This window comes from Gopherus flavomarginatus, chromosome 21, assembly GCF_025201925.1.
Source record: "Gopherus flavomarginatus isolate rGopFla2 chromosome 21, rGopFla2.mat.asm, whole genome shotgun sequence".
In the NCBI taxonomy this organism is placed as follows: domain Eukaryota; kingdom Metazoa; phylum Chordata; order Testudines; family Testudinidae; genus Gopherus; species Gopherus flavomarginatus.
In genome coordinates, this window is record NC_066637.1 from 2186795 (window position 1) to 2212596 (window position 25802).

Genomic DNA, 25802 nt, shown 5'->3' on the forward strand with positions numbered 1-25802 from the left:
AATAAAATATCTCAAAGTAAGTTCCTGTTCATGCAGTATGTAAAATCCTGCAAGTCTGCATGGGATGAGTGAGATTCATCCTTAATTATGTCACTTCACTAATTAAACCAGGCTCCAGTTACAGTAGTTCTCTTAAGAGAAAAAAAAAAAGTCCTTGTGGCATCTTAAGAGACTAACAAATTTATTTGGGCATAAACTTTCGTGGGCTAAAACCCACTTCATCAGATGCTTAACCCCAGCCGTTAACACTTCGCACCTGGCTACTGCCAGGATTGCAGGGAGTTTCACAAACAGTGGAGGAAACCTCACTATGCTCCTCTGAGGTACATCAGAGATACTCAAGGGACCGTGTCACCTGCTGCTGCTGCTCTATACTCTCCTCTGAGGTGGAGTGCAATTGCTGCTGGCATTTAAAGGCAGCACTGCAATGTGCTTTTAGTGGCTCCGTTCCATCTCTTCCCCACGTTTTCCCTCAGTTGCGGCAATGCAGAGGTGGATGACAGGTGCTTTGAATATGTTACTTTCCTTGTTCATGTAGGGTATGAATCCCCTTGTTCTTGCCACCAAATGTTTCTAACAATTAGATAGTGTATTTACACACTAGTATCTCAGGGTTCTGTAACTCGGGATTCTCTTTAGCACCCGTTTCTTCAGCTGCAGTGTCTAAGACCTTGGAGACAGTCTTTAGAAACAAACTCTTGGTTTAAAGATTACTGTAGATGTATTTTTCTTCCCCTTTCTCTTGTAATTGGATACTGAGTTCTGTTTTTCTGTAACTTTGAAACTTAGAGAAACAAATTTAGGGAAGGTGATGAACTGTGGGGGTGGGATCAGCAAGTAAACTGCTTGAGCTGGAATTTAGCCAGGATACAGTGGCTTAAACCCCCTCCTCTCCCTTTCCCATGAACCCTACCTTTGTTGCAAAGTGCATGGCGATTGTTAATGGCCACATTGTTCAGTGTGTGCCCCCGGCAGTGCCTAACCCGACCTGCAGCACCTAAAGTTTTATGGAGTCTTCCAGTTGTATTTCCTAACTTCAGTATTTTAGCTGACAGTTTTACATGGAAAATGAAATGACTTGCTAATTTGTCAGTGGTTTGACTTATTCTGATATCAAGTATTCAAATGAGCCATCGGCATTCTAACCATTCCACCCCATCCTCTACCTGTGTGTTGTGTCGCTGGTCACTGTGCTGTCATCGTAAATTTTGAGCAGGTTCTCTGTCTGGTCATCCTTCAGTTCCCTGGGTTCTTGTAGTCTAAAGTGAGATGAAAAGCAGAGTGAGCTGCAGCGGTTTTGATGGTACGCTGTATTTGTAACAGGACATGAGCAGCACTAGAACTGCAAGTTTTCTGTCCACAGAACAGATACAGTATCAACATGCCACTGAAGAAATGAGCCCCCTTGTCTGACAGCTAGGTCTCCATGGTGTCCCTGCTGAGTGCCAGCAAGAGCACTGGTTGTGTTTTTGAAATGTGGCTAAGTCTACTGGAGACTGGACTGAGAGGCATGAATCCACCTCAAAGACCCCCCAAAGCCTCTCCTCTTGGGGAAACGGCTCTGTGCTGTCTTACCTGGGCTCCAGCCTTTCCTTCACCTTCGCTATGGAGCGGACGTAGGGGGCAATCTGTTTGGTGATGGTTGTCAGGTAGCTGTTTTCTTGTTTCAGCTGCAACAGGTCATGTAACTGTGCTGCATGGAAAGGGAACACACTGTAACAGGACCCAGCAATTCACTGTCTTTCAGAAATTGGGGCTTTTGTCCTGACTCTCAGCTTTCAGAGGGTGTTTTTTCATGGATGTCCTAGGAGTTTTTATGAAGTCATCCAGCATGTCCTCTGATCAATTAAGTCTCTGAGGGGCCTTGTTACATGCTTATAAACTTTCTGCTAAGCCCAGGACAGGTGCTGTAAACAACAACCAACTGAAGCACCAGAGGCTGCCATCTCTTTATGCTGCAGTTAACCAGCCATCTGTGGGAGAGATTTGCAAAGCTGCTATGCTTGTTAGATACTTTAATCTCTGAATATCCAGACTTCCCTCCAGACTCTGCTTTTCAGGTTTTCTCTAGGCTGACATTTTAATTTTTTGAATTCCGTGCGTTTTTCTAGTTTTTGTTTCCTGTTCTCTTGCTGCTTCCTGGGCTCTGTCCACAGTGGTGTTTGAAACTGTGTTAGCACCTCTCTGAGCTACTGCGTGGGGATTTGCTTGACAGTTACCAAGCCTGATTTACCTTCTCTAACAGAATCTGCTTGGGATGGATAGAGGAGGGGGTTTTGCTGAGCTGGACCATTCTTGCCTCGCCCACCAGCATGGAATGGGAGGTGTAGTAGATGGAAGACAGCAGGGCTGGGGAGGAGAGGCAGAGGGATCTGCATGTGTGAGAAGCAAGGCTGAGTCCTCTGAGTGAAGCATGGCCTTGGTGTGGCATTCCAATGCTGGAAGTCCGTGGAGTGGAGAGCAGCAGAGGAGCAATTTAGCAGCTCTGTCTCACGTCTGAAACTTCCCCTTTAAACTCGAATGTGTCCTGACCACACACAGACTAAGTTAGCACTGTAACTGCTGTCACCACTTAGCAAGTGCATGTTAAACAGAGACCGTGAGTTGGGGAAGAACATCTCACCGCATGGAATCAGTGGGTTAGTGGACAGAACTGTCACAAATACCTTCATAAATTTCCTGCTCATTTGCCACCCTCTGATATGTTTCCTCCCAAATCTGAAACAAAAATAGTGAGCTGGACAGCATGTTGCAATAAAGGACTGAAGTATCCTTTCCAAGGAATGTTTGCTGAGCCTGTTTCTCTCCCATCATTCCAGGCTGGCAGAGCAATCCACTCCACAGCTAACAATGTGCAAATACCACAGCAGCAGCAGCAGCCCCTTTAGTACTGACCAAGACTCTGGCCCTTTTAATTATTCTAGTGACTCAGGCTATTGTAGGGATAACTACACCCCTGTAAGCTCCCTAGTGTAGCCGCTCTAAGCCGATGGGAGAGAGCTGTCCCACTGGCTTCATTACTCCAGCCCCTGCAAGCGGCGGGAGAAGCTTTCCAGCAACATAGCGCTGTCTATACCGGCGCTTAATTCGACGAAAGTTATGTCACGCGGGGGTGGCTAATTTACACCCTTGAGCCACATAACTTATGTCAACTTAAGCTGTAGTGTAGCCATAGCCTGAGTGGAGCCTTTGCAAAACAAGAAAAAGGCTGGTGACTTTCCAGGGCAAGTCTCCTGGGGAAGCCTCTGCATCCAGTACTCATGAGTGCTATTTCCTACCGACCACACCCTTACTCAGGATCCAAACCTACCTGCTAGCTGGGTACACAGGGATCAGGCTATGCCTCCAATGTAACCAGCCTCACTTGCCTCAGAACACAATATTGCTCTCAGCACACCATATAGCCTCAGGTCCAGACCGCAAAGCAGATGTCTTTGTCTGGCAGAACTAGAAAAATCTTGGCTAACGAAGATCTCTAGCACTGGACTGAGCCTAAGGATTCCAGTATCATCTCATTTCACCCCACCTTGTCTGTCATCTCCCTTCTACCTTCCATCGAGGGGACAAAGCCTGCTGTGCCCAACTGTCCATCGCTATTTTCTGTTGATTTAAAGGAACAGGGTAGAAATGTGCAAATGTTCTGCAAGGAGCCAGCTCTGCTAGAACAACCTCTGATGCCTGCCATTTATGCGTCCGTCCTACTCTGAGATGCTCCATGTTCTCCCCCTGGGCTTGGCATTGGCATGACTCATCACTAGTGCTGTGCACTGCCATGCAGGGGAAGCTGCTCTTTAGAGCTGGTGGCACAGGCAGTAGAACGTCAACTGCAGGAAACGTACCTCTTCAAACATGCTCCGCATCATTTCCACAGACGAATACTCCGAGGCAATCTGCACATCCATCTGGAGGGATTTCTGTAGGATCTCACTCATGATCTCTGACTTGATGAGGGAGTGATGCTTTGTGAGGTCACGATGCAGCTCCTGTACCTGATCCTTCAGGTTCTGAATCTCTGTTTGCAGGGTCTGCATTAGAAATATGAAAGGGGGTGAGTTGCTGTGGAGTTTTCCTTTCACCCTGAGGAGACAGATGGCAACAGGTTTGGTTAAAGAAGAGGAAGGTACTTGTAAAATCCAGTGTCTTTTGATTTCCTTGCTACTGCTATTTCCTCCTGTGGAAGCACTATTTTACCATAGACATGTATGAGTCTTTGTGATTAGGTCACTGCTGAAGGGACAGAAGGCCTGGCAGTTATATATGGTACAGATAAACTCTTCTAAGCCAATGGACTTCAGAGATTCCAAGGCCAGAAGCGAGCACTGTAATACTCCTGTCTGACCTCCTGTATAACATGTGTCCTAGAACTTCCCCAACCTAATTCTTAGCACAAAGCTTTCAGTAAAACATCCAGTCTTCATTTAGAAATGATCAGTGATAGAGAATCCGCCACAACCCTTGGTGAGTTGTTTCAATGGCTAATTATTCTGTTAAATTATGCCTTATTTCCTGTCTGAATTTGTCCAGCTTCAAGTTTCAGTCATTAGACCATTATCCTTTCTCTGCTAGATTGAAGAACCTATTAAATATTTGTTCCTCCTGTAGGTACTTACACACTGTAATCAAATCACCCCTTAACTGTCTCTCTGTTAAGCTAAACAGATTTAGCTCTGTAAGTTTTCTAGGAAGAGAACTAGAACCAGCTCCCCTGACTTTCCCTTGTAAGTTCCCATGGCTGGCACGGATGTCCTTATCCATCACCATTCCACTGGCACTTGCAAATGACCATCTGAACCCTAAATACAGTGAAATGACACACCCAAAAATGTCTTGGTAGGATTGTGCAAGTGAGTGCGGCTTCACAGCACAGCTGGGTTTAGCCCAAAGTTTCTAACTTTTCCACATGATGAAGAAAGCGACATGAATGAACTATAGGAGTGAAGGAAGAGAACAGTTAACTGGAGAACCAGTTCAGCACTCTGTCCACCTTCACCATCTCTCTTTGCCTCCACGCCCTGGTTCAGGCCTGCCCTGCATCATTACAGGAGTTACCCCACATTTTTCTTCCATCTCTGGGCACTGATCCTGTCAGGTAAGGAAAACCCCCTCAACCAGGGACAGCAGTCCCATGGTCAGTGGTGAAATCAGGCTGTGTACTATATCTGCCCTCTTCCATGTACTTACCCGATACATGTTCTCATAGTTGCGACAGTGCTCAGTGAAGGGCGTCTCCCCTCCTTCGGCCAGCAGGACCTTGGTGCTGATGTAACGATGCATGGTTGGCTTTCGAACTATGGAGCCTGTGATGGACATCTTATCGCAGGAAGGGGAACAGCCAGGCACTATCAGCGTCTTGGAGCACTGACCACCTGAGAGCCTTAAGCAGAGAGCGTGAGTTTTTAAAACAGAGATAAGCAGTGCCATCAAATCAGCCGCTGTCTCTGAAATTGCACTTTAGCAGAAGCAAACTAGAAAGTGCCTCCGTCTGGCTGATAGTGTGAAATAAGCATCCTCTGACCTGTCTGACTTGTGTCCAGTCTGTAGTGCAAGCCAGACAATAGCTTCTTTGGACATATTTAGTTAGTGTGCCAAAGAAAAACCAGCTCCTCCTCCTTGAGAGAGCTTTCTTTAGTGCAGGACAAGGCTAGCATGTCATCGTTCTATATGACAGTGTCACTCCTTCCTTCCACCAGGCAAGGAAAAGAATCTAAGATCACAGCTGCCCTTTGCCGAGAAAGATACAGCAGTCGTTAGAGAAGCGGCCAAAGGTGGAAGAATTCCTGCCCTATCAGCTCTATTTTACTCTCACATTAACTGTATTTATAAAGGCAGATCATGTGGGCTAGAAAATCAGATTTCAGGTTTCATTTCTGACAATCTCTCTGGGGAAGCTCATTGCCCATGGCTACCGCCTCTGTCTGTGGGGGATAGGTCATATTCTGTGTCAGGAGTTATGACAGGAAAGCAGCAAAATCACCACCACTAAGGAGGTAACCTCACCAGTGCCAATCCTGGTACAATGTGTTTTATTTTAAAAAACCCCAGGACTGGATCCTGTCCCTATCATGCAGTTACAGCACTAGGTAGAGTGGGCACTCCACCTGGCTAACGCTTCATCTAATACCTTCTTGTTCTAGTCCCTATTCGACTGATGGAGATTTACACTCACAGAAACTGCCTGGAGAGTCTATACCGGGTAGTAATGGTCCCTGCAAAGAAACCCCAGTACAGTAGCATGAACATGATCCTGTAGTATCCAGAGTTTCTGTTCCAATGCTATAAATGAGTTCTATACGTCATTTCTATCTGATTTCTTCTGAATCAGTCTGTAACTTTTAAATAAAAGGTGTGGTCATCATAAAGCCAGTAACTGAAGAATTGTTCTACATCCCAGAGGTGTGTCTGAGGCTGTGCAGAGCATGAATACAAAGTGGCAGAAACACCCAATGAGAACCAATCTCAACCCAGAATGACAATCAGAAACACCTCCTTAGGTATGGATTCTCTTGTGTTGTATCAAGTGTCTGTTTGTCTCATCCGACCTATTGACAAAAATATCAGTCACAAAACCCTGTTTCTTGACCCCCTAGAAGAGTCTTGGTACAGAATCCCTGTATTAATTACACTGAAAACGTCCTGCTGCATGCACAAACTGCATTTATTGGCCTCTTTTGATGGCCAAGAGAAACTGCTCTTAGAGGGAGTTGCAACTAGGCTCCGACAGCTAGATCCAAGGAGACAGGAATGCAAGTTTCTGCAAAATATCCTTGGGAGTAGGTGAATTCACTGAACTGTAAAGTGATTTGAAGCTGAAAATTGCCAACCATTGTAGTAAAGCAGCAATATTTGGACAAGCAAACAGAAAATATACTCACAGCATGATTTAGCATTTCTTCTGTTGTCTAATGATAATCAAACTCTTCAATAGGAAGCACTTCCTATAAAGCAAGGTATTGCTACTCTTTGCATTCAGACTCTTCCCGCACAGCCCTACACCCAACAGCTGCTACCACAGTTCCATGCATTATGTAACAAATCAAGTCTCATGCTAGAATCGGTGCTCACTGATCAGAGGAGGCAGCCAGACACCCACTCTGCAGCTCTTACTGGATTCCTGTCGTCCAGCTCCCCACTTCCCCTTAGAATCCAAGACTTGCGAAAGGCAGCCCATTATATGCAGCTGAAATGTACCTTTGACAAGGAAAGGGTGCTCTGAAGTCCCCAGTGCAATGATTAGTTTCCTTGAACTGTAAAATCCACTTGGAAACAAGCAGTGATCCCCACTTCACAATAAGAAACTCTGTCCTGTTTGCAGGGCGAGCAGCTGGAGCAGAGTGGAGCGGCCTAGGCTGCCTGTGACATCAATTGGCCTAAATATATCCAGTGCAAAGGAACTGTGCCCTGGAGAGTTCTTTGAAATTCTGATAAAAATAGTGGCAGACCAACAGGCTGCTCTGGTGGGCCTCAGCTGAAACCAGTCACTCAGGTGAGCCAGGCTGAAAGGCAGGCGGCTTGTTTGGAGTGTTACATGGGCTGGTGTTGGCAGTGGGCAGAGGGCAGAGATGGGACCTGAAAGCTTGCTCCCGGGACAGCCCCAGAGCAGCTAATCAACCAGGTGAGTGAGCGAGTTACTGTCAAGAGCACAGAGAACAGCCTGGGTCTCTCCATCTTCACAGTGCTGTGCAAGCCCCCCTTCCCACAGCCCTGGGAGGTGGGCCAGTAGGATCACCTGCGTTTCAAAGGTGGACAAGGTGCAGCACAAGCAGGCTGGAGGAAGTTGGTGGCCACAGTAGCAACCTTTTTGCATCGCAGCCTGATGCCCCTGTTAACCACAGGGCATGCAGTGACTTGGTGCAAAGGGAGGGGTTTTGTCTGTGCTCAAGCTAACTCTAGGCAGAGAGAGGAAAGTCCTCCAGAGACTTGCATAGAGGCGGATGCTATGAGAAGTGACTCCCTGTGAGACATTAATGGCACCTTGTCAGTAACTGCAGGAGCATCTGCAGTCCCTGAGCTGCCAAGAACCAAACAAGTCTTGTTGCTAGTTTCTCAAGGCATGGCCCTTGTTGTTTGTGTTAGTGGCAATGGCAGCACTTCACGAGTGCCGTACGGGGTCTCCCAGATGAATATCTGTATGGTGATGTGATCGCCAGGTAAGCAGGATACTTCTTTAGCTGGGAGGCAGAGTGCTCTTGCAGTTGAAGCACAGCAGAGCCAGGAGGATTGGCCTCTAAAGATGGCTTGGCAACGTCCTCACCTTTGGGTCACTTCCCCTCTCTGTGTCTCAGTTCTGCAGCTGTGAAATGGGGACAGCGGGGTTCCGAGAAATGATTAAGGAACAGTGAAAGCTTTGGATAAGAGGGGATTGATATTATCATGCAGGATAGCTATACACATCAGCCGCTGTTACCTCGTCCTCCACTAGTTACAATGAAAGTCCTTTCAGTTGTTCCAAATGATTTGTTGCACCCCACAACTGGCACCAGTTACGGTCTGAAATCAATAGTGCTGGGCTCACAGTTTGTATGGATTAGAACAGGGAAGGCTCCTACTTTGTCAGTGATTATTATAATGGAGGAAATTCTTGGGAACACATTGCGTTCCTCCCAGACTTTGGCAATTTTAACATAGTGGGATTTACCCATATGCTATGGACGGCATTGGTCGTGAATGGATAAATGCTGTCTGAGTCATCTATTTCCTCATGTCAAGTATCCTCACACCTCTTGTTAACTGTCTGAAATGGGCCATCTTGATTATCACTACAAAAGGTTTTTTCTCCTGCTGCTAATAGCTCATCTTAATTAATTAGCCTCTGAGAGTTGGTATGGCTAAGTCCACCTTTTCATGTTCTGTATGTATCTATATCTCCTTACTATATGTTCCATTCTATGCATCCGATGAAGTGGGCTGTAGCCCACGAAAGCTTATGCTCAAATAAATTTGTTAATCTCTAAGGTGCCACAAGTACTCCTGTCTTATGTCACTCGCCAGTGCTTGCAAGGAAAAGGTGGTGTGTATGTGGAGGAATTTCTGACCGTTTTTCATGAACGCTGCTGTTAAACTAATCACTTTTCTGTTGACCTGCTTCAGCCCACACCCCTTGCTTAGCAATAAGGATGAACCCAGCTTCTGAGTCCATCGTATCTGGCTAGACTATATCTCCTGCAAAACACAGACATGCAGTTCCCCTTGTGCTCCAAACCCTGGTTTCCAGGAATTGCCAGTTCAAGCCACTGTGCCTATTCCTGACATTAATCAGCACAGCTGTTATGTATTGTCCCTAGGACACCTCTCATCATAACAAAGTCAAGGGCAGCTCACTGGAAAGGTGGAGCTACAAGGAAGCATCAGAGCATTTCAGACCAATCCACTGGGCTGGGTTTTAAATTAAAATAAACAGCCGCCTGCGGGCCGGGGTGCTGCAAGTCAGGAGTCCGGTACTCTGGCAGAGCCAGGCATGGGAAATTTGCACAATGCTTGCTCACAACACACCTTCTTCAAACTCTTGCTGGTTGGCTGTTCCTTTCAGGAGCACGAACCTCGAAGATGTGCTGGTCCCTTAATGCCAATGTAGGAATAAAACTGGTGCGTTTGAATGGTAATTCAGCAGTCACAACAGTCTGAAATTTGCTTGGCATACTGCCTCTCTCTCGGCTTTGTATTTGATGTACTGTGGTGGCTTTCTACTCTGTAGGCTGTTTGGCTCTTTCAGGGTTACGTATTGATTATCCAGTCATTCTGTGCATGGGTGATCTTCGTGGGGGGTGTGTGATTTTTTCAAAATTTAACATACCAAATATTCCAAACCAACCCACGAAGGCACAGTGGAAGGAGGCTGCTCCCTGTGAGTCTTGTCAGTCACTGCTCCCTGAACGTGGAAGGACTGTGACTTAGTGAGAGAGAGATTTACCCCATGTACAAATACATCCCATACCAACCTCTTCAAAAAACAACTACTACAAGGCACCTTTAGCTCCTGTCCCCAGAATGTCTGGGTGATTTTGGAAGAACTGCACCAGCTGGCACCACTAGCCTTACTGTCTGCTGGAGCTGGCCAGCGAAGGTGCACTTACTCCTGGAGAGCACCCTGACTGCTATACGGCAGTGTCTGTATTTCTGACCAGAGTCCTGTCATCCTGAAATCAGGGCGGCAGCTGGAAGAATGATACAGGATGTCTGAGTATTTTAAATCTATCCCAAATAGCCCAGCAAACTGACTCCAATACCCGGCATTCCAGTTTCTTCCACCGTTTAATCTAGAGTATGTTGATGACAGATTCTACCTCTAAGTATATGTTCAGACGTGTACAGTACTGCTCAGCCTTTGAAAATACAACTTTACATTGTTGTTTCTCTGGTAAATTGCACTGTGAGAGTCCTGGCTGAAGGTGGATCTCCTTTAGTGTGTAGGGATAACTTTAAATTAGGTTTAATTGAAAGAAAACTCCCTGAAATGTTTAGACGACTCACTTCCTGCCTCCATCCCTGCTCTGACATGCTCCTGTGAGATTTCCAGCCCCAAAGTACCAGTGCTTAGTGATGCTTCTCCAGACCTCCGTGCTTTGCCCATCGTGGAGAAAGTGGTGCTGGATTCCACTGGCTCTGTTTTAGTAAGGTGCTCAGATGCCATGGTGATGGGCATAGGTGAAATTAGATATGACACACACGGCCAGGATTCACTCCTGAGAGATAGCGGAGCAGAAGCTCAACTGTAGCATCCCAGGGACATTGACCACTCACTTCTGGCCAGGATTCACCACCAGTGCTGAGCTAAACAGCCACCTGGGCACCTTTTGGCTTATCTGCATTTTGTGTGAGCCACAGGATAAAATTGCTACTTTCTTTCCAGCACATAAATCCTAAATTAGTATTTACCCTCCAAATCTTATTCTAAATCTCAGAGGCTCATGAATACTGTCATTTTCCTCTCCCTCCCTGAGGATGTAGCTGAGAAATTGAGCATCTTACATGTTTCCATTGCTGATCCCTGGTCCAATGCCGCCTCCGCTCACCACCACAGACCGGCGTGGATTCAGCAGCAACAGTGGCTCCAAGCAATGGGCAAACTCAGCCCTGTACTCGGTGTTTATCTGCAGGGGGCCAAAAGTAGACAGATTAGAACATCTAGTAGGCAGGCATAGCCAGCTGGATTCTGTTCCTTCAGTGCTCAGATACCATAAAATGCAGTGGGCTTCAAGACAGAGACAGCCCCTGAACTAGTCAGTATAGGACACTATGTTCTGTCTGAAAACCAGCCCATTCCATCCGTTGCTTGCTGGAGGAGGAGTTTTCTCCATACAAGGAAGAATGAAACATGCTTTGGGAACAGGAAATAACCATCCAGTATAACGTGTGCTGTCTGCTGTCTTGGCTTATCCCTTGGGCAGCGATTCTGCTGCCATGCTGTTTGTGTAAGATGATGGGCATGCTGAAAGTGCTGTGGACTTCAGGCAGCATGGAGCTGGGGAAGTAGCAGCAGCAGTAACTCTGGTATCTTGGACGTTTGTAGGTGAACTGGAGGCAGGTTCAGGACAGGGCCCCAAAACAGACATGAGAGGGTTGTATTAAATTCCCGAATGTGGGACTCGAGAAGACAGAGCCTGTGAGTTGTGAGGAAAGGGTTTACCTTGCTCGTCTGTGTAGGTCTCAAGCGATGTGGAAGTTTGACTATTTTCTGGAGCCTCTCCATCAGTTGCTGAAATTAAGCAGAATATCGTGTTACAGCTTTCAGCTCCGCTCAGCTCCACGTCTTTTTGCCACAGTCCTGGACATGCTTCCCAATACTGGCCAAGCTTTCAGACATGTCAGGAGCCCACATCTTCCTGTGGGCACCCAAGAGCACTTGTGAAGCTACAAGGTGGATGGTGAAGGGCATTTTGCTCAGCTCCACAAAAGGTCTTTGGGGGGGTTAAGTAAATGTTCCAGGGCCTGGGTGTGGTGATGGGTGCATGTGTCTGCGCTTTGAGTCTCTCTGGCTGGGAAGCCTGGCATAGACAGGTGCTGGCTCCTGACTTCGCTGCATTTCTGCTTCCTGGCTCAGCTGACACCGAAGTGCAGAGAGTGAGAAAATAACCCCCAAAGTATGAACCAGTGAACCAAGAGTTTTCCCACCTCAAGTAGGTCAGTGAATTTGGGGCAAAAGGCTGGGTAATTTCTGTACTCAGCTCACCCATCCCTTGCTTCCTGGTGAGACACCTGGCTCTGGACCTCCCTGGTGTTTGTGGAAGCCAGCTGCTAGTGTGCGTTCCGGTCTCGGAATGTACTTACGTATCCCAAATCCAGGAATTCGGCTTTGTTTGCAGAGCTCAAAAAAGCAGAACAGGTGACCAGATGGACCTAGACATAATGACAAGCAGCAGTGCTGTTAATCGCATCTACTGCAGCAACGCCCAAGTCTGGAGGGCCTGGGCACCTAGAGATGGGCTGTTCTCACTCCTAGGGGAGTTCCCATTTCAGGTATAAGCAGTAAGTGCTAACCCAGCAGATGTCACCACTGCAGAGACAGTGAGGAGCCTGGAAGAGCCAGATGGAAAATCTGCACTGCCTGAGGACACACAACAAAAGCCCTATGTGCAGCAGGGCCACCCTTCCTGTGGGAATGACACTGCACAGAATCCACCCCTCAGAGGGACAGATCTCAGGACATACTGAACACCTGCCACTCACTGACGTGAATGGGTTGGATCCTGCGCCTCTGAACTCACAGGAACGTAACTGGGCCCAATGGGAACTACAGCTGCTCAGCACTGCTCAGGTTTTGGCTCCATTTCCCTGCTCCAGTGTCACTACTCGTTTTCTGGGAAAACCGTTCCCAAGAGCAAAGTGGGCTGTGCCAATAGACTGGCAAACACCCACCCTGTTTGCCAACCTCCCAGCATGGAGCTACATGGAGGTTTCTAACAATTCTGCTCTAGCCCCGCTTGAGACCTACTGCAGAACAGTGGCAAACATGACTGCAATTCTAAGGCCGCGTAACGAGCTCGTCCGGGAGCTGGCAGGTTTCTTTTCCTGGTGAATATCGTGGAGTTTCTAGGTAACTGCATTGCTGCACTATTTCAAAGAGCCAAAGAATCCGATGTATTGACCTAACTCGTCTATAATTCCGGTGTAAACAAGTAATCAGCCATGAGCATAGCAGGGAGAGGGAGGACAGGATAATTGAGTCTTGAAAGTAACTGAACGGGCTGCCTGAGATGGTGTCTACGTTGCAGGAGTAGCATAGCCTAGCATGTGCTGGGACTGTGCATAGGCTTACCTGCAGGGTGGGCAGCAAGGATGCCAGGTGGGAGAGTTGCTCCTTAAATGCCTTTTCCTTCTCTTCATACTGACTGGAAGTTACAGGGGGAAAAAAAATTTCACTTCAGCTTAGAGACCAGACTGACCTGGACTCCAGACCAGAGTTTAACTGGTAGGACTGGAGTAATTTATACATTGTTACTACCAAAAAAAAATAAATAAATCTGGTACAGCTCACGCCCCACCTAGTGGCTGTGTAGGAAGGGAACCTAACAGTATTTTACTGGGAAATACCCTTGACCTCTGGGGCTCTTGCAGGTCACTAGGTAATTATACACCTCTACCCCGATATAACACGAATTTGGAGACAACCAGTAAAGCAGTGCTCGGGGCGGCGGGGCTGCGCACTCCAGCAGATCAGAACAAGTTCGATATAACGCGGTTTCACCTATAACGTGGTAAGACTTTTTGGCTTCCGAGGACAGCGTTCTATAGGGGTAGAGGTGTACTTAGCCAAGCTTGGGGTCATTATAATATAACCTGGGCTGTGGACTAGAAGACTGGAAAACCCCTGTAGTAAGACGGTGCTGGCTAGTACACTGCCCTTGCCATGTTGTTTAATGGCCTAGATGCTGACTAAGATGAGTACTCTGGAACTTAATATTATTCATTTGTATTACTATTAAACTATTTCACAGTGATAAGGACATTCGTGTTCCAGGCAAATATTTTTTTCAAGTTCAAACTGGGATCCAAGTTATTGCAGCTGGAGGTAAGAGCTCCGTCCAAATCAACTAATCCACACCTGCCTCCGTGGTTCTCGCGTGTCACTGTCCCCTCTGCTGGGGGAGCTGCCTTTGCTGAGGCTCGGCAGCAAAATGAAGCTGCTGAAATCTTTGTAAAAATATTTACCAAAAAGAAGGGAGGAAGAAGAGTAAAACCTGTAATTGTCCACTGCTGAACTATAAACCAGGTGCAGGAGTCAGCACGTCGCTGTCCCGTGGAGCTGCCACCCTGCCCACAGGGCAACTGATGTCCGGGCTGCATTCAGGACAGCCGGCCTGGATGCAGGGGCAGCACTGTGCAGGTGCGAAGACAGGTGCTCACTAATATGAGCTGCAGCAACTTTTATGCTCATAGTCCATAATAAAAATGTTGACGCTAGAGGGCGCCTTGCTCTGTCAGCTAGAGGTGAGACCTGCCATTTAGCGCTACCAGTAAAATGGGAGCGGGGAGGTGAGAGAGAGATCAGTAATGCAGCCGCAAACGCTGACAGCAGACTGTCTGGGAGGAGAACAGAAACACTCAACAACTCACTGAAGATTATCAGTGGCCTTGATCCTGCGCCCATTCAGCGCCATAGAAGTTCTTGGCACTGAACGGAAAGGGGCAGGGTGGGGTGTGGACTTTTGCAAAGGTGTCTGCTCTTCTTCCCAACACACGTGCCAGTTCAGGTTCCAGCCTTTTCCTGAAAGCAGAGCAGTAATCCAGAGGATCCTCCATGCTAGTCTAGCTGTTCGGAATCAAGGCATCAGCTATCCTGGGGACAGGCTCAAATGCTAATCTTGGCAGGTGTGTGAAGGAGGAGTTGACTCTTTCTGTTAAATGCAGATGTATGTGTTGCTCTTCGCTCTGCGTGTGGATTCTGTTACTGGGTTGGGATATTGGGGTTTTTGCAGAAGCCTTTTATAGCTCCCCTTTAAAACCTGGCTGTCTCTTTAGTCCGTTACGTAGCCCATCCCCATAGTAATAAATTATGAATGTGTTAAGCCACTGAGTCTGGGCTGGCCTTACCTCTGAACAGCTTTCAGAAGCATCTTTTTTCTTTCTGCTAGTTTCTCCTGCAAGAGGTAGAAATGATCAAACATTCCCATAGTTAGAGGCTGCGGTTTACAACTCCCTATGCTGTGAGCAAAGAGCTTCCCTGCTCTGGATTCCAAAGGCTTTGCTGAGCTTTCCCCCATGTCCACCTGGCAGTGAAATAAGGTAGATCAAAATACTCTTCTGCGTGGGAAAATAGAGGAGAATCAACTTCTCCCAGACTTATCCCACTATCAATCGGGGTAACTCAACTGTTGTCAATAGCTACACCAGTGTGAGCGAGAGGAGAATCCGGGCAGTTAGATCATTCCTTTGCTCTGATTTGGTGTCGATCTGAGGCCTTTGATTTTCCCTTATGTGGGTGCACTGTTAGTGCACTAACACCCCGAAGCGGTGTGCTGTAACTAATCCCATTGCTCTCTGGGCAGCCCAACAGAGAAGGTCCAGTCGGTGGCTGTCCCAAGCCACTCCGTACCTGCATGCTACTGAAGAGTGAGTTGATGGATGTCTTTTCCTCATCTGCACTGTTGCGCACCTCCTCAATCATGGCTTTGAGAAGGACAATGGCCTCTCGCGTGGACGTCTGGAGCTCTTTCACAGCCTAGGAGGAAAGACAGCAGGTGACAGCAGGAGAGTCAGTTGCAAGCAAGATGGGGAAAGCAGACTGACTGATCCAGGACGTGTGTCATGAGCCTGGGCACTGTCCACTCCCCAGAGCAATGACATTTTATTGAAGCATGATTTACTCCAACACTGAGGACAGCGGGAGCAGCCGTCCCAGTGCTGTTCCCTCGCCACAGTAATTTTGATGATAAACATCAACAGACTAAAACTCAGAATGCATCTCTCAAATGCTACCCACCATCACAGCCTGGTCAAGCTTCTCGCAGCCTTGCATGTACGCAGTCTCGATGTCAATGCAGTGGGCTCGGCTTTCTCTGAAAGAGGCAGAGGCCTGGGAATTAGGATCAGTCAGAGTCCTGCATAACCTGCAAACCACTCTTCCTCATCTCCTTTTATCTGACCGACCAGGGCTATTGATGTACGCAGTTAACAATGACCCTCGGCTCCCCTGAGGACTGGGGCAGCAGGATACTTGAACGGGGTCTCTTGCAGCAGCATGGGAACAATGAATGTGTCCTGCTCCCGCCCATCTATCAGCTGTCACGGTCCAGGGCTCACAGATCATATGGTGATTACTGACTGTTGACCCCAAAGTAGAATGTCTCTCTCTGTCTCTCTGCCGGGCACTCTTGTTACTCTGAATGCTGCTCTCCCCCTTCCCATCACTTTCTTAGACTGGTTGATGTTGGTTTCAGCCTGCTTATGTAATGCTGCTGCTTCCTGGACACTTTGCTCCTGCCTCTCCCTCCCGCTTTCCTCCTTTCGAAAAACTCCCCCTAGGTCCAGCAGCTGCTATTGTTTTAGAATAGCTCTAACTCCAAATAATGGGGCTCACTGCTCAAGTTGGGAACTTCTGTTGGTCTCTCTCAGGCCACTCCTATTAACTGTTGCTGCTGCTTTCTGTGTCTGTGACACTTTCCATTCACGTTCTCCCTTTGCTGGGCATCCCAAGCTCCAGCTCCTTATGGCCCTGGTCCTGGGCCAGCAGCAGCCATGCCTGATAGTCACCTCTGTGTCCATTCTCTCTCAGGCTTAGCAATAGGGTCCTCGCTGCAGCACCTAAATGCTGCTGTAGCGGATCTCTTCTCTCATGCGGTTTTTCTGCAGCCTCCATGGAACATAATGCTCAAGGCTTAGGGAGGAGTTTGAAAAGGTGCCCCGTCTGCAGAGGGCTGGGTGAGGGGCAGGGAGACCTGCTACTTACACCTGCATGTCCCGGAAACAATTAATGCAGAGCATGGATTTTTTCTCTGTTGAAAACATGATGTAAGGTTCCTCGTGAAGAGCTGGGAACAAACAAATTCATCCCAGAGTTAAACAAGCTCCCTAAATAGAGCGCAGCTCAGAATCTAGGGGCAGCTCCGTCCTTAGGCGAGAGGATATGCAATAGGTGAGCTGGGTCCACCCCTCTGAGCCTGGGGATGTCTCTTCCTACCAGGTTTCTGAGGAGCTCTTACTTGTGACAGCTCAGCCACCTGACCATAAGTGATGCATCCCAGCTCCAGTCTTGCTGCCTGCTCTGTTCAGACACCACCACTTTGACTTGCAGGCTCTCCAGCTGAGCAGCCCGGGTCTCTGGCTGGTGGGCCCTACTGGAGAAGGCTACATGCAGGTAAACACTTTCCTTATATGCGCACCTTGCAGGTAGCTATTCCTGGGAACCCTGGCCACCATCTGTGTTTACACTTGAATCCTTTGTACAGAAGGCGCAATCTGCGCAGGATGTGCTATTCGTTAGCCTGGCACAGTGCTGCTTCACATAGAAGCTGTGAGTAACTGCCTTCATGTGCTAACTGCACCTTCACCATGCAAACTGATGGGGAAAATAACGAGCAGATCCGGACTGCACATTGTTGCTGGGGAGAGAGCCAGTTACTGGGTTTTGCAGCCAGCACGGGAAAGTAACGGAATACACCGCTTCTGGTCTGTGGTTGCTGCTCAGAGAGGAGAGACCCTGGATTCAGTTGGGAAAGTGACGCTGATAGGCCAGTGTTAATCCTCCTGTGCTCCCTGTGTGTAATTGCCCAGGTGGAGTGGGGATGTACTCACAGCATTTCTTGTGGATGTCTTTAGTGCGCTTAGTCAAGGAGACAATCTCGTGGCGAGAGAACATCTTGGCTTTGTGGGTCTCTTCGCGACACTTGCTGCAGAGGGGCTGGTTACAGGTGTTGCAGAAATACATGGTGTCCATTTCCTGATGGGCAAACACAGAACAAACCCCAAAGAGGGTTGAACACCTGAGTTCTCATCAGTGCAATTAGAAATGGCTTTTCTCAGCTGAGGGGGCATCTATCTGTCTCTGAGCCAGAAACTACCATGGGCAAGTGCCGGGTCCAGGACAAACAGGGCAGGTGTCAGCTTTGTGCTTAGCACTGCCCTGGTCAGGCTTCCCCTGCTGGACCCTCACCAGGGTCCTACCATGCTGGACTCATGTGCTAAGCCTCAATTGGTCTGGATAGGGTCCAGCACTGTCTGACTTTGGCCTCTCTGGCCCACTTCCTGGGCAGAGGCCCTGTCTGTGACCCTTTACCGAAGTGGGACTTCCTGGGTCAGCTGCCCATGGCCGCTTGGACCAGTGCCGATTCCCCGTTCCCCAATGGCATAAGCACACCCCTTCTCAGAGCTCCACCTTGTGGGCACTGTGGTTGACTGACTGTTTGTTTACCTCTCCAGGGACACGTGACAGAGAAGCACCTAACACACAGGCTTTGCAAAGGTTTCTAACACAATTACTCTTCACTTTAGACAGCACACGAGATATACAGAATCCAGGTAAAACCCATAAAACAGCTACATGCCCTTCTCTGCCTCAGCTTCCTTCCAACTCGTGAGCACTCTTTGGGGTTTGGTGGAAGTCCTGTAGGGTGTCCAGGAACCCACTCCTGCACATGGCTTCTTTGAATTATTGAGTCTCTCTCCCTCTCCTGCAGCCAGCTTTGATCTGCTGTCTTCCCCTGGGCCCCCACCCCAATTGGCTGTGAGACCCTGCTTTTTATAACTTCCACTCCTCTTTGTCAGGTGACTTCCCCCTAATCAGCCTTGTCAAGTGATCAAAGTTCCCCACCCAGTGATCAGTTGGCTTAGTTACCTGATCAGCTGGGCAGACTGGCTCTTCTGAGGGCTAGCCAACTTTTTGTCCTACGATGCTTCCATTTGACTAGAGGATCATCAAGTTTGATGACCCTCCATGATTAGCCCTGTATCACTGCCTTGGAATTTCAGTCTAAGATGGAGGCAAAAGGACAGCAGAGAAAGCCCAGGTCAGCCTTGCAATGACAATGGAGTGAGTAGTTTGAAATAGATACACACAGTCATACACGGACAGATTCCTCAGACTGTCACATCAAGATATTTGCATCTCTCACAGCAGTGCAGCAAGAGAGGCAGCATCAAGGATGGGATGAACAAAACCAATTTAAAGAAAAGGTAAAATCTGAGTGTCTGAACCCATGCTCTGAAATCCAACAGCTGCTAACCCTTTCAGTTAGCACAGGGACAGCAGGTAAGTGAGCTCTGCCACTCTTGAGGCCAACTGAGAGAAACTAGCCCAGGCCTCAGTCTGGCCATCTGGAGTCCAGAAACGGAAGGTGAGAATAAACTGGAGTGACTGGTTCAGCAAGGCCCCTACCTCCTCACCTGATGGGTTCCTTTCCAACTGTCTCAGATCCCTGTTTTGGGGGAAGAGCGTAACCTTCCCCAGACAGCTGGCCTGCTGCCAGGTCTGCAGCAGAGTCAGCACCGTGTGTCTAACACTGTAGCGCATGCTCAGGGAAATAAACCAGACGCCCAAATCCAGCCTTGAGAGCTCAATGCAGCAGCAAGAGGGCAGGAGCGAGCAAGTAGGGAGAGACGCATCCACAGGGCTGCAGAGAAGCTGGGAAAGAGACAGGCCATAGGGCTGCTCTGGCATCGCTAGTGGGATAGCTTGTCCTTGGAGTAACCTTTGGAACCAGGAATCTCCTTGAAGCTCTTTGCTATATCAGCCACACATTCCATTATCTGACTTTCACTTGCCTTGGTCTCTAGGGGAAGGCCAAGATGACAAAGCTGCCATGGGCAGGGAAATTTACTTCCATTCATTCCAGAATAATGAAGTACCTGCCACTTGAGAGTTCTGGTGCCATTTATCCCTTGTTATTAAGTGTGTTTCTGAGATGCCCATTGCTGAAGGATCTACATGTGCTTTATGTAGCTTAAGTTACAAGCAGAAACGTCTTAAGTATAGGGAGCAAATACCACATTACACGCTGGCTGCAGCCCAACTTTAAAGGCCCATAACACAGGAAACCTCACTAGACGGCTAGCGGCTCCACAGCTGGGAGCGAGGTGAAAACCTGGCCCAAAAGGTGGTGAGTATTTGCCACGTTTCTCTGACCTGGCAAAACATGTCCACTCGTTCTCCCTGGACCCATGCTTTTTGGTTCCGTGCAGACAAAGTAACACGGGAGGGATGGAGGGAACGGAACAGAACCTCTCTGCTACTTTAGTCCTTTAGCTTAACTGAGCATGTGCTTAGATGACCCTAAGTGTAGCGCTGTCTTACGAGAAATTGCAGGACGGCATGTGTGTTTTCTCTCTCTGCCTAATCCTTGGCAGCTCCTTTTGGACATGTATTTTTGTCTGGTTAGTGCAGGGGACTGGGAAAAGAAAAGGCCTTTCCTTTCCAGTTCCCTGCTGTGCTCTGGTCCAGACCAGGAATGCCAGCTGCTGGGTATGAAAGCAGGAGCTGGTCTCTGTACAGTTCTGAAAAGACAGGTGTCCATATCACATAAAACCCCATTGCCATGATTGGCATTAATTGGCCCCCTCGTTGGCAGTCTCAGCAGAGAGGCTAAGGACTGACTGGTCAATTTCGAACTGACCAGTCCTCTCATCCACACCACGGCTAAGGAGATTGGCAGGATGGTAGAGAACCCTTTACATAAGAACGGACATACAGGGTCAGACCAATGGTCCATCTAGCCCACTGTCTGGTCTTCCGACAGTGGCCAATGCCCGGTGCCCCTGAGGAAATGAACAGAATGGAGCAATTATCATATGATGATATGAAATGTCCTGTAGTCTGGTCCTTGCTTCTGGCAGCTAAAGGCTCAGGACACCCAGAGCATTCCTGACCATTTTGGCTAATGGCCATTGATGGATCTATCCTCCATGAACTGATCTAGTTCTTTTTTTGGACCCAGTTGTAGTTCCGGCCTTCACAACATTCCCAGCAACAAATTCCACAGGCTGACTGGGTATTGTGTGAAGAAATACTTCCTTGTGTTTGTTTTAATCCTGTCACCTATTAATTTAATCGGCTGACCAGTGGTTCTTGTGTTATGTGAAAGGGTAACTAACACTTATTCACTTTCTCCACACCATTCATAATTTTATAGCCCTCTATCATATCTTTCCTTAGTCATCTTACTTCCAAGATGAGAAGTCCCAGTCTTTGTAATCTCTCCTCAAATGGAAGCTGTTCCATACCCCTAATCCTTTTTTTGTTGCCCTTCTTGGTAACTTTTCCAATTCTAATATATCACTTTTTGAGATTGGGGCAACCAGCACTGCATGTAGTATTCAAGGTGTGGGCATACCATGATTTATATAGTTGCATTATGATATTTTCTGTCTTATCTATCCTCTCCCTAATGGTTCTTAACACTGTTAGCTTTTTCGACTGCCGCTGCACATTGAGCAGATGTTTTCAGAGAACTATGCACAATGACTCCAAGATGTCTTCCTTGAGTGGTAACAGCTAATTTAGACACTACCATTTTGCATACAGAGTTGGGATGATGTTTTCCAATGGGCATTACTTTGCATTTATCAACATTGAATTACATCTGCCATTTTGTTGCCCAGTCACCAAGTTTTTTGTTAGATCCCTTTGCAACTTTTCAGAGTTAGCTTTGGACTTCACTATCTTGAGTAATTTTGTATTGTCTGCAAATGTTGCCATGTCACTGTTTACCCTTTTTCCAGATCATTTACGAATGTCGAACAGCACTGGGCCCAGTACAGACCCCTGGGGGACACCACTATTTACCTCTCTTCAGTCTGACAACTGACCATTTATTCCTACCTTTTGTTTCCCATCTTTTAACCAGTTACAGCTCCATGTGCCATGCTGTACTTACTCCTAGGCTGGTGTGGCTTGGCTCTAGAATCTGCTGCTGACACTTCAAGAGCCAAGCACAGTCTATTTGGGGAGATCACAAAAGGACCCTCTAAGCAACAAGGATGTGGCTGGAAAAACTCGGCTGTTCTGGAAATCAGCTCACTCACATAGGTACCTAAATATGTATGTGGGGCCCAAATGTGGAAGTGTTGGCCGTAGCCTGGAAGCACTTTGGGCAGGGGCTGTGTACGCCTTTGCCTTCTGCAACATGTGAGGCATGGCTCTGGAGCTGGAGACATAACCAGCCACTTACCTGTTTCTTGCACTCCTGATCGCAGTTTGCACACTGAACTTCCTCTTCGCAGTCGGCAGAGCTATCCACCAGGAACTTCAGGAGCCGGTCTACAGGCGGGAGCCCATTGTTTCCTTTCACTATGGACTGATGACTGAGGAGGACAAAACAGACAGGGTAGGCCCATGAGCCCTGGCAATGGTAAGCAAATATTTCTCTTCATTCAAACAACCGAATGTTAAAGGAAAACAACTCTCCTGAGACTGCAGTGAAAAGATACCATGCGATACCTTAATGACCCCAGATATAAGACAAACTGCAATGCAGTCACATAGGATCAGGCTTTTTTTTTCCTTTTGTGCACCTGAAATTTCTGGACATGAATTGTACTATTTTCCATAACACAGTTCAGATCTTGGTGTTTTCATCAGAGCTGAATTCTGTCTTGCCACATACTCCAAGAGTATTTCCTCTGTGCTGCAAATGTTTTCATTAAGCGACAGCATTTAACAATCTGAATTCTATGCCATGTTTCCTGCCCTGGCTCTTCCCAGAGAGAGCATGGTGAACTCTCTTAAGGTTTGTCAAAATCTTCACACGCTATGTTAGCAGTATCCCACACGTTTCTGCTTGGCTCCTAGGAATGTACAGGGTGGGACATGCTGAGAATGGCCATTTAACGTTAGCATTTGCTGAGCTCCAGTGACTTTCTAATCAAAACTTTGTGTGATTCATTCCACAGGCTGCTGGAAGGGTCATTTCAGTCTTGGAATAGCCATGCCTGATGAATTCCAGGATGTGAAATCCTAGTATGTTGCCCCTTTGGTAGTTTCTTGTTTACACTCAATCTTTAAATTCAGTTTGCCTGCATGTGGCTCTGTCCACTGGCTGTGTCCAGAATATTGACTTGTGGCAAGGCACTGCTCCTGCCTGAAATGGTTCTTTCATTTTCACAAGTCTTGTAGCATTTGTTTAGCACTGGACATTGCTGCCCAGATTCCCTTAGCTACTGCTAGCGTCCAATTGCGCAGAGAAGTGAGCAGACTAACACAGTGCTACGTCTGAATAATCTCACGGAGCAATAATAATCCAGAATGGGGATATTATTAACATCAAAATAAGCCATGTGGTGACTTCCTCAGAGAGGAGCTTTAACCAATGGGAAGCAGGTGACCATGGAAGCCCCTCCCCTAACAACCCTCCAAACAGCTTTCCCAAAATAACAGTAAACAGAATTCCGAGAGGACAGAAATTGTCCAAAGCCAAAATCCCTGCATGAAATCCTTCTCAGACAACGCCTTAGTCCCCCTACATATATACACACATAGGCTTTGTTGAAACCCTTAAAACCAAGAGTGCCACATTAAAAGTAATCAAATAATGTTAGTGAAATACTTCCAATTTGGGTGAACGCATGATTAGTCTGAGTGAAAAGTCAGAATTCAAGCACCTTCTGTAAGGACCAGGGCTAAGCTCCCCTGGCACTGACCACACTGGCTTGCTTTAGCAAAATAATTAAAAAGGAAAAAAATGAAGGCTCATCAATGAAGATATAGCAGTGCTGATTCTGAGAAATGTCACTCACAGTTAAGCTCAGACTGTACCCAATTCCTGGCAAACTGCAGCTCCCCATGAATGCTAGAGAAAGGAATCACCCTTACATATATTCATCCATTTCCTTTAAAAGCATCGTGGAAATCTTTACTGTAGCCACTTTGACACTTCCAGTAAAACCCAGGACCAAAACAGTATGACGACAGCGCAACCAGACACCAAGCCACAGCCACTCCAGCCCCTTCTTGAGAGTGTCTCTCGAAACGCAGGTTCGCAGAGATGACAGGAACTTTGAAGTCTCATTCCCCTGGACAATGAGCGCGTTGAATCGGATTGAAATGATGATTCACCCACCAGTCACCTGTGAGGGATTGGGTTTCATCACTCCAGGCTGCATCTCCCAGCAAACTAATCATGGAACTAAAGGTCTCACTGCAGCTGGCAGTGCTTCATCATTGCCTGGCTTCATCAAACATGGCCACATTCGGGGGCACCAGCTTACCGATGGAAAAGACTTCTTAGCCCAGGAATATCTTGCAGGGGGCTTGTCTGTTGTCTTTGTCTATTAATAGTCTGGCACGGCAAGGCTGGATTTGATGGAGAGAGAGATGTATTATACTAATACCACCCAGAAAACTTACCTCCCAGGCACTTGGTTTGGTTCTCCTGCTGCAGGGCTGGGCTGGATACAGCAGCATCTTGCATCGCCCGCCCTTCTCTGCAGCCCTCTGGGTACTGGGCATAAAGCACTCAGAGATTTAAATGAAATGGAGAATCCTATGAAAACTGCAGCAGAAATGTGCATGTGTATTGTTACAAGCACGAGGGAGAGGAAGCGATCTAGCGAACCAGATGCCCTTGGACTCTGTTTGAGTGGGGAGGGATGGGCCGAGGACAGGGCTGAGAACACTAGGTGGGGAGAATTTAGAAAGGGTTTGTGTGTATGCTGTGGCATTTTAATAACCATCTGAACTGATTCCCAGCCCCAGTAACTTCTTGTTACGACAGATCAGGAGTGAATTTGGAGAGTAGTAAAGCAGAATTAAACACTGCATCGCTCAGCTCCTGGCTCTGTGAAACCCCTAGCAATAGGCAAGCTGTGTGAAGCTGAAAAGGGTTCTGGCCATGACTTCAGTGCCTTGAATTGAGGCAGCTCAGCCCCCAAGCCGGGGCTCCTGCTGTGGTAATGCAGGTAAAGTTCTTGTTGCCAGGGCTCAGCTGCTGTGCTGCTTGACAGAGGTAGTTAATAAAACCTGCCTGTTGGGCTGTGGAGCACAGAGGAGTCACTCCTCCAGTCCTGCTCTCTTGAGAGCCGCATGCATGGCCAGCCCCAGTGTTCTCTCCAGAGGCCTGTGCGCTGCAACCTGCTGGGAGATGGAGAGCTGGTTGGCTGAGAGCACCTGGGTAGGACGTAGTATGTGGCAGGTGGGGCATGGGTTAATGGGGGCTTTATAGGCTGACCCTGTCTAGCAATTGCAGCCGTAAGCAAGAGAGTTTGGGTCTGTGCTAGAGTTTGAGGAAAAGGCAGGCAGCTGAACTACTTAAAAACAGTCCAACAAGACTCATACTGTGCCTGAGTGAAGGGGACGCTCTGCATGGCAGCTTCATTGCATCTACAATTCTTCTCCCTTTTCATCTTCATTGGGCAACTTCTGTATAAAGATGAGACCTCCGCATTTCACCCCTGCTGCTCTACCACTTTACCTTGGGGCTAAAGCACAGAGTCCCTACTAAGCAGACTCATGCCAGGGCTGGTCTGATTAAGCAGTTGTCATTGCTGTTCACTGCCATTAGGCAGAACTGGCTTCCTGGGAGACATCTTTAATAAGAGGGCATCCCAATTAAGGTGTTCACTGCTGACTCTGCAAAAGCTGCTAAAAGCCTCCATCCCCAATGAGACAATAGCTTATGGGTGCATATACCTACTGTTCATGAGGGGTAGGGAGAAGAGCTATTTAAAAATAACCCAGGGCACAACACACACAAGACTTTCTAGTGAGAGAAATGTTATAAACCAGAAAACAAGTAAGTGTGAGATCTGGTGCCAAATAGCTGCTCTGCTCAGAGTCAGTGTCTGTTTGCTTTGCTGAAATATTAGCTTGAACATGATCAGGGAGGAAGTGATAGCTCATTGGGGCTCCATTCATGCTGCCAATAGAGTGAAAAATTGCCCTG

The 25802-nt window shown here is 47.7% G+C and overlaps 1 protein-coding gene across 9 annotated transcripts in view; it reads right to left on the bottom strand.

Annotated features, from left to right (window-relative positions):
• The window catches only part of RNF207 (ring finger protein 207), a 50323-nt gene that overhangs the window by 1384 nt on the left and 23137 nt on the right, over positions 1-25802 (bottom strand). For 2 of the 9 annotated variants that reach the window (XM_050931769.1, XM_050931768.1), the window contains exons 4-18: positions 22095-22227; positions 17728-17872; positions 16883-16964; positions 15917-15992; positions 15530-15655; positions 15028-15074; positions 13253-13325; positions 12265-12333; positions 11624-11692; positions 10966-11087; positions 5182-5374; positions 3840-4025; positions 2667-2718; positions 1576-1693; positions 1167-1259 (exon numbers count right to left, since the gene is read on the bottom strand). In XM_050931769.1, coding sequence (XP_050787726.1) covers positions 1167-1259; positions 1576-1693; positions 2667-2718; positions 3840-4025; positions 5182-5374; positions 10966-11087; positions 11624-11692; positions 12265-12333; positions 13253-13325; positions 15028-15074; positions 15530-15655; positions 15917-15992; positions 16883-16964; positions 17728-17872; positions 22095-22227 — 1584 coding nt within the window. Of the gene's footprint in view, positions 1-1166; positions 1260-1575; positions 1694-2666; positions 2719-3839; positions 4026-5181; positions 5375-10965; positions 11088-11623; positions 11693-12264; positions 12334-13252; positions 13326-15027; positions 15075-15529; positions 15656-15916; positions 15993-16882; positions 16965-17727; positions 17873-22094; positions 22228-23658; positions 23677-23734; positions 23953-23977; positions 24220-24268; positions 25322-25802 lie in introns of those variants that run through there. The other 7 variants (XM_050931766.1, XM_050931770.1, XM_050931771.1 and 4 more) reach the window with 7 other exon arrangements.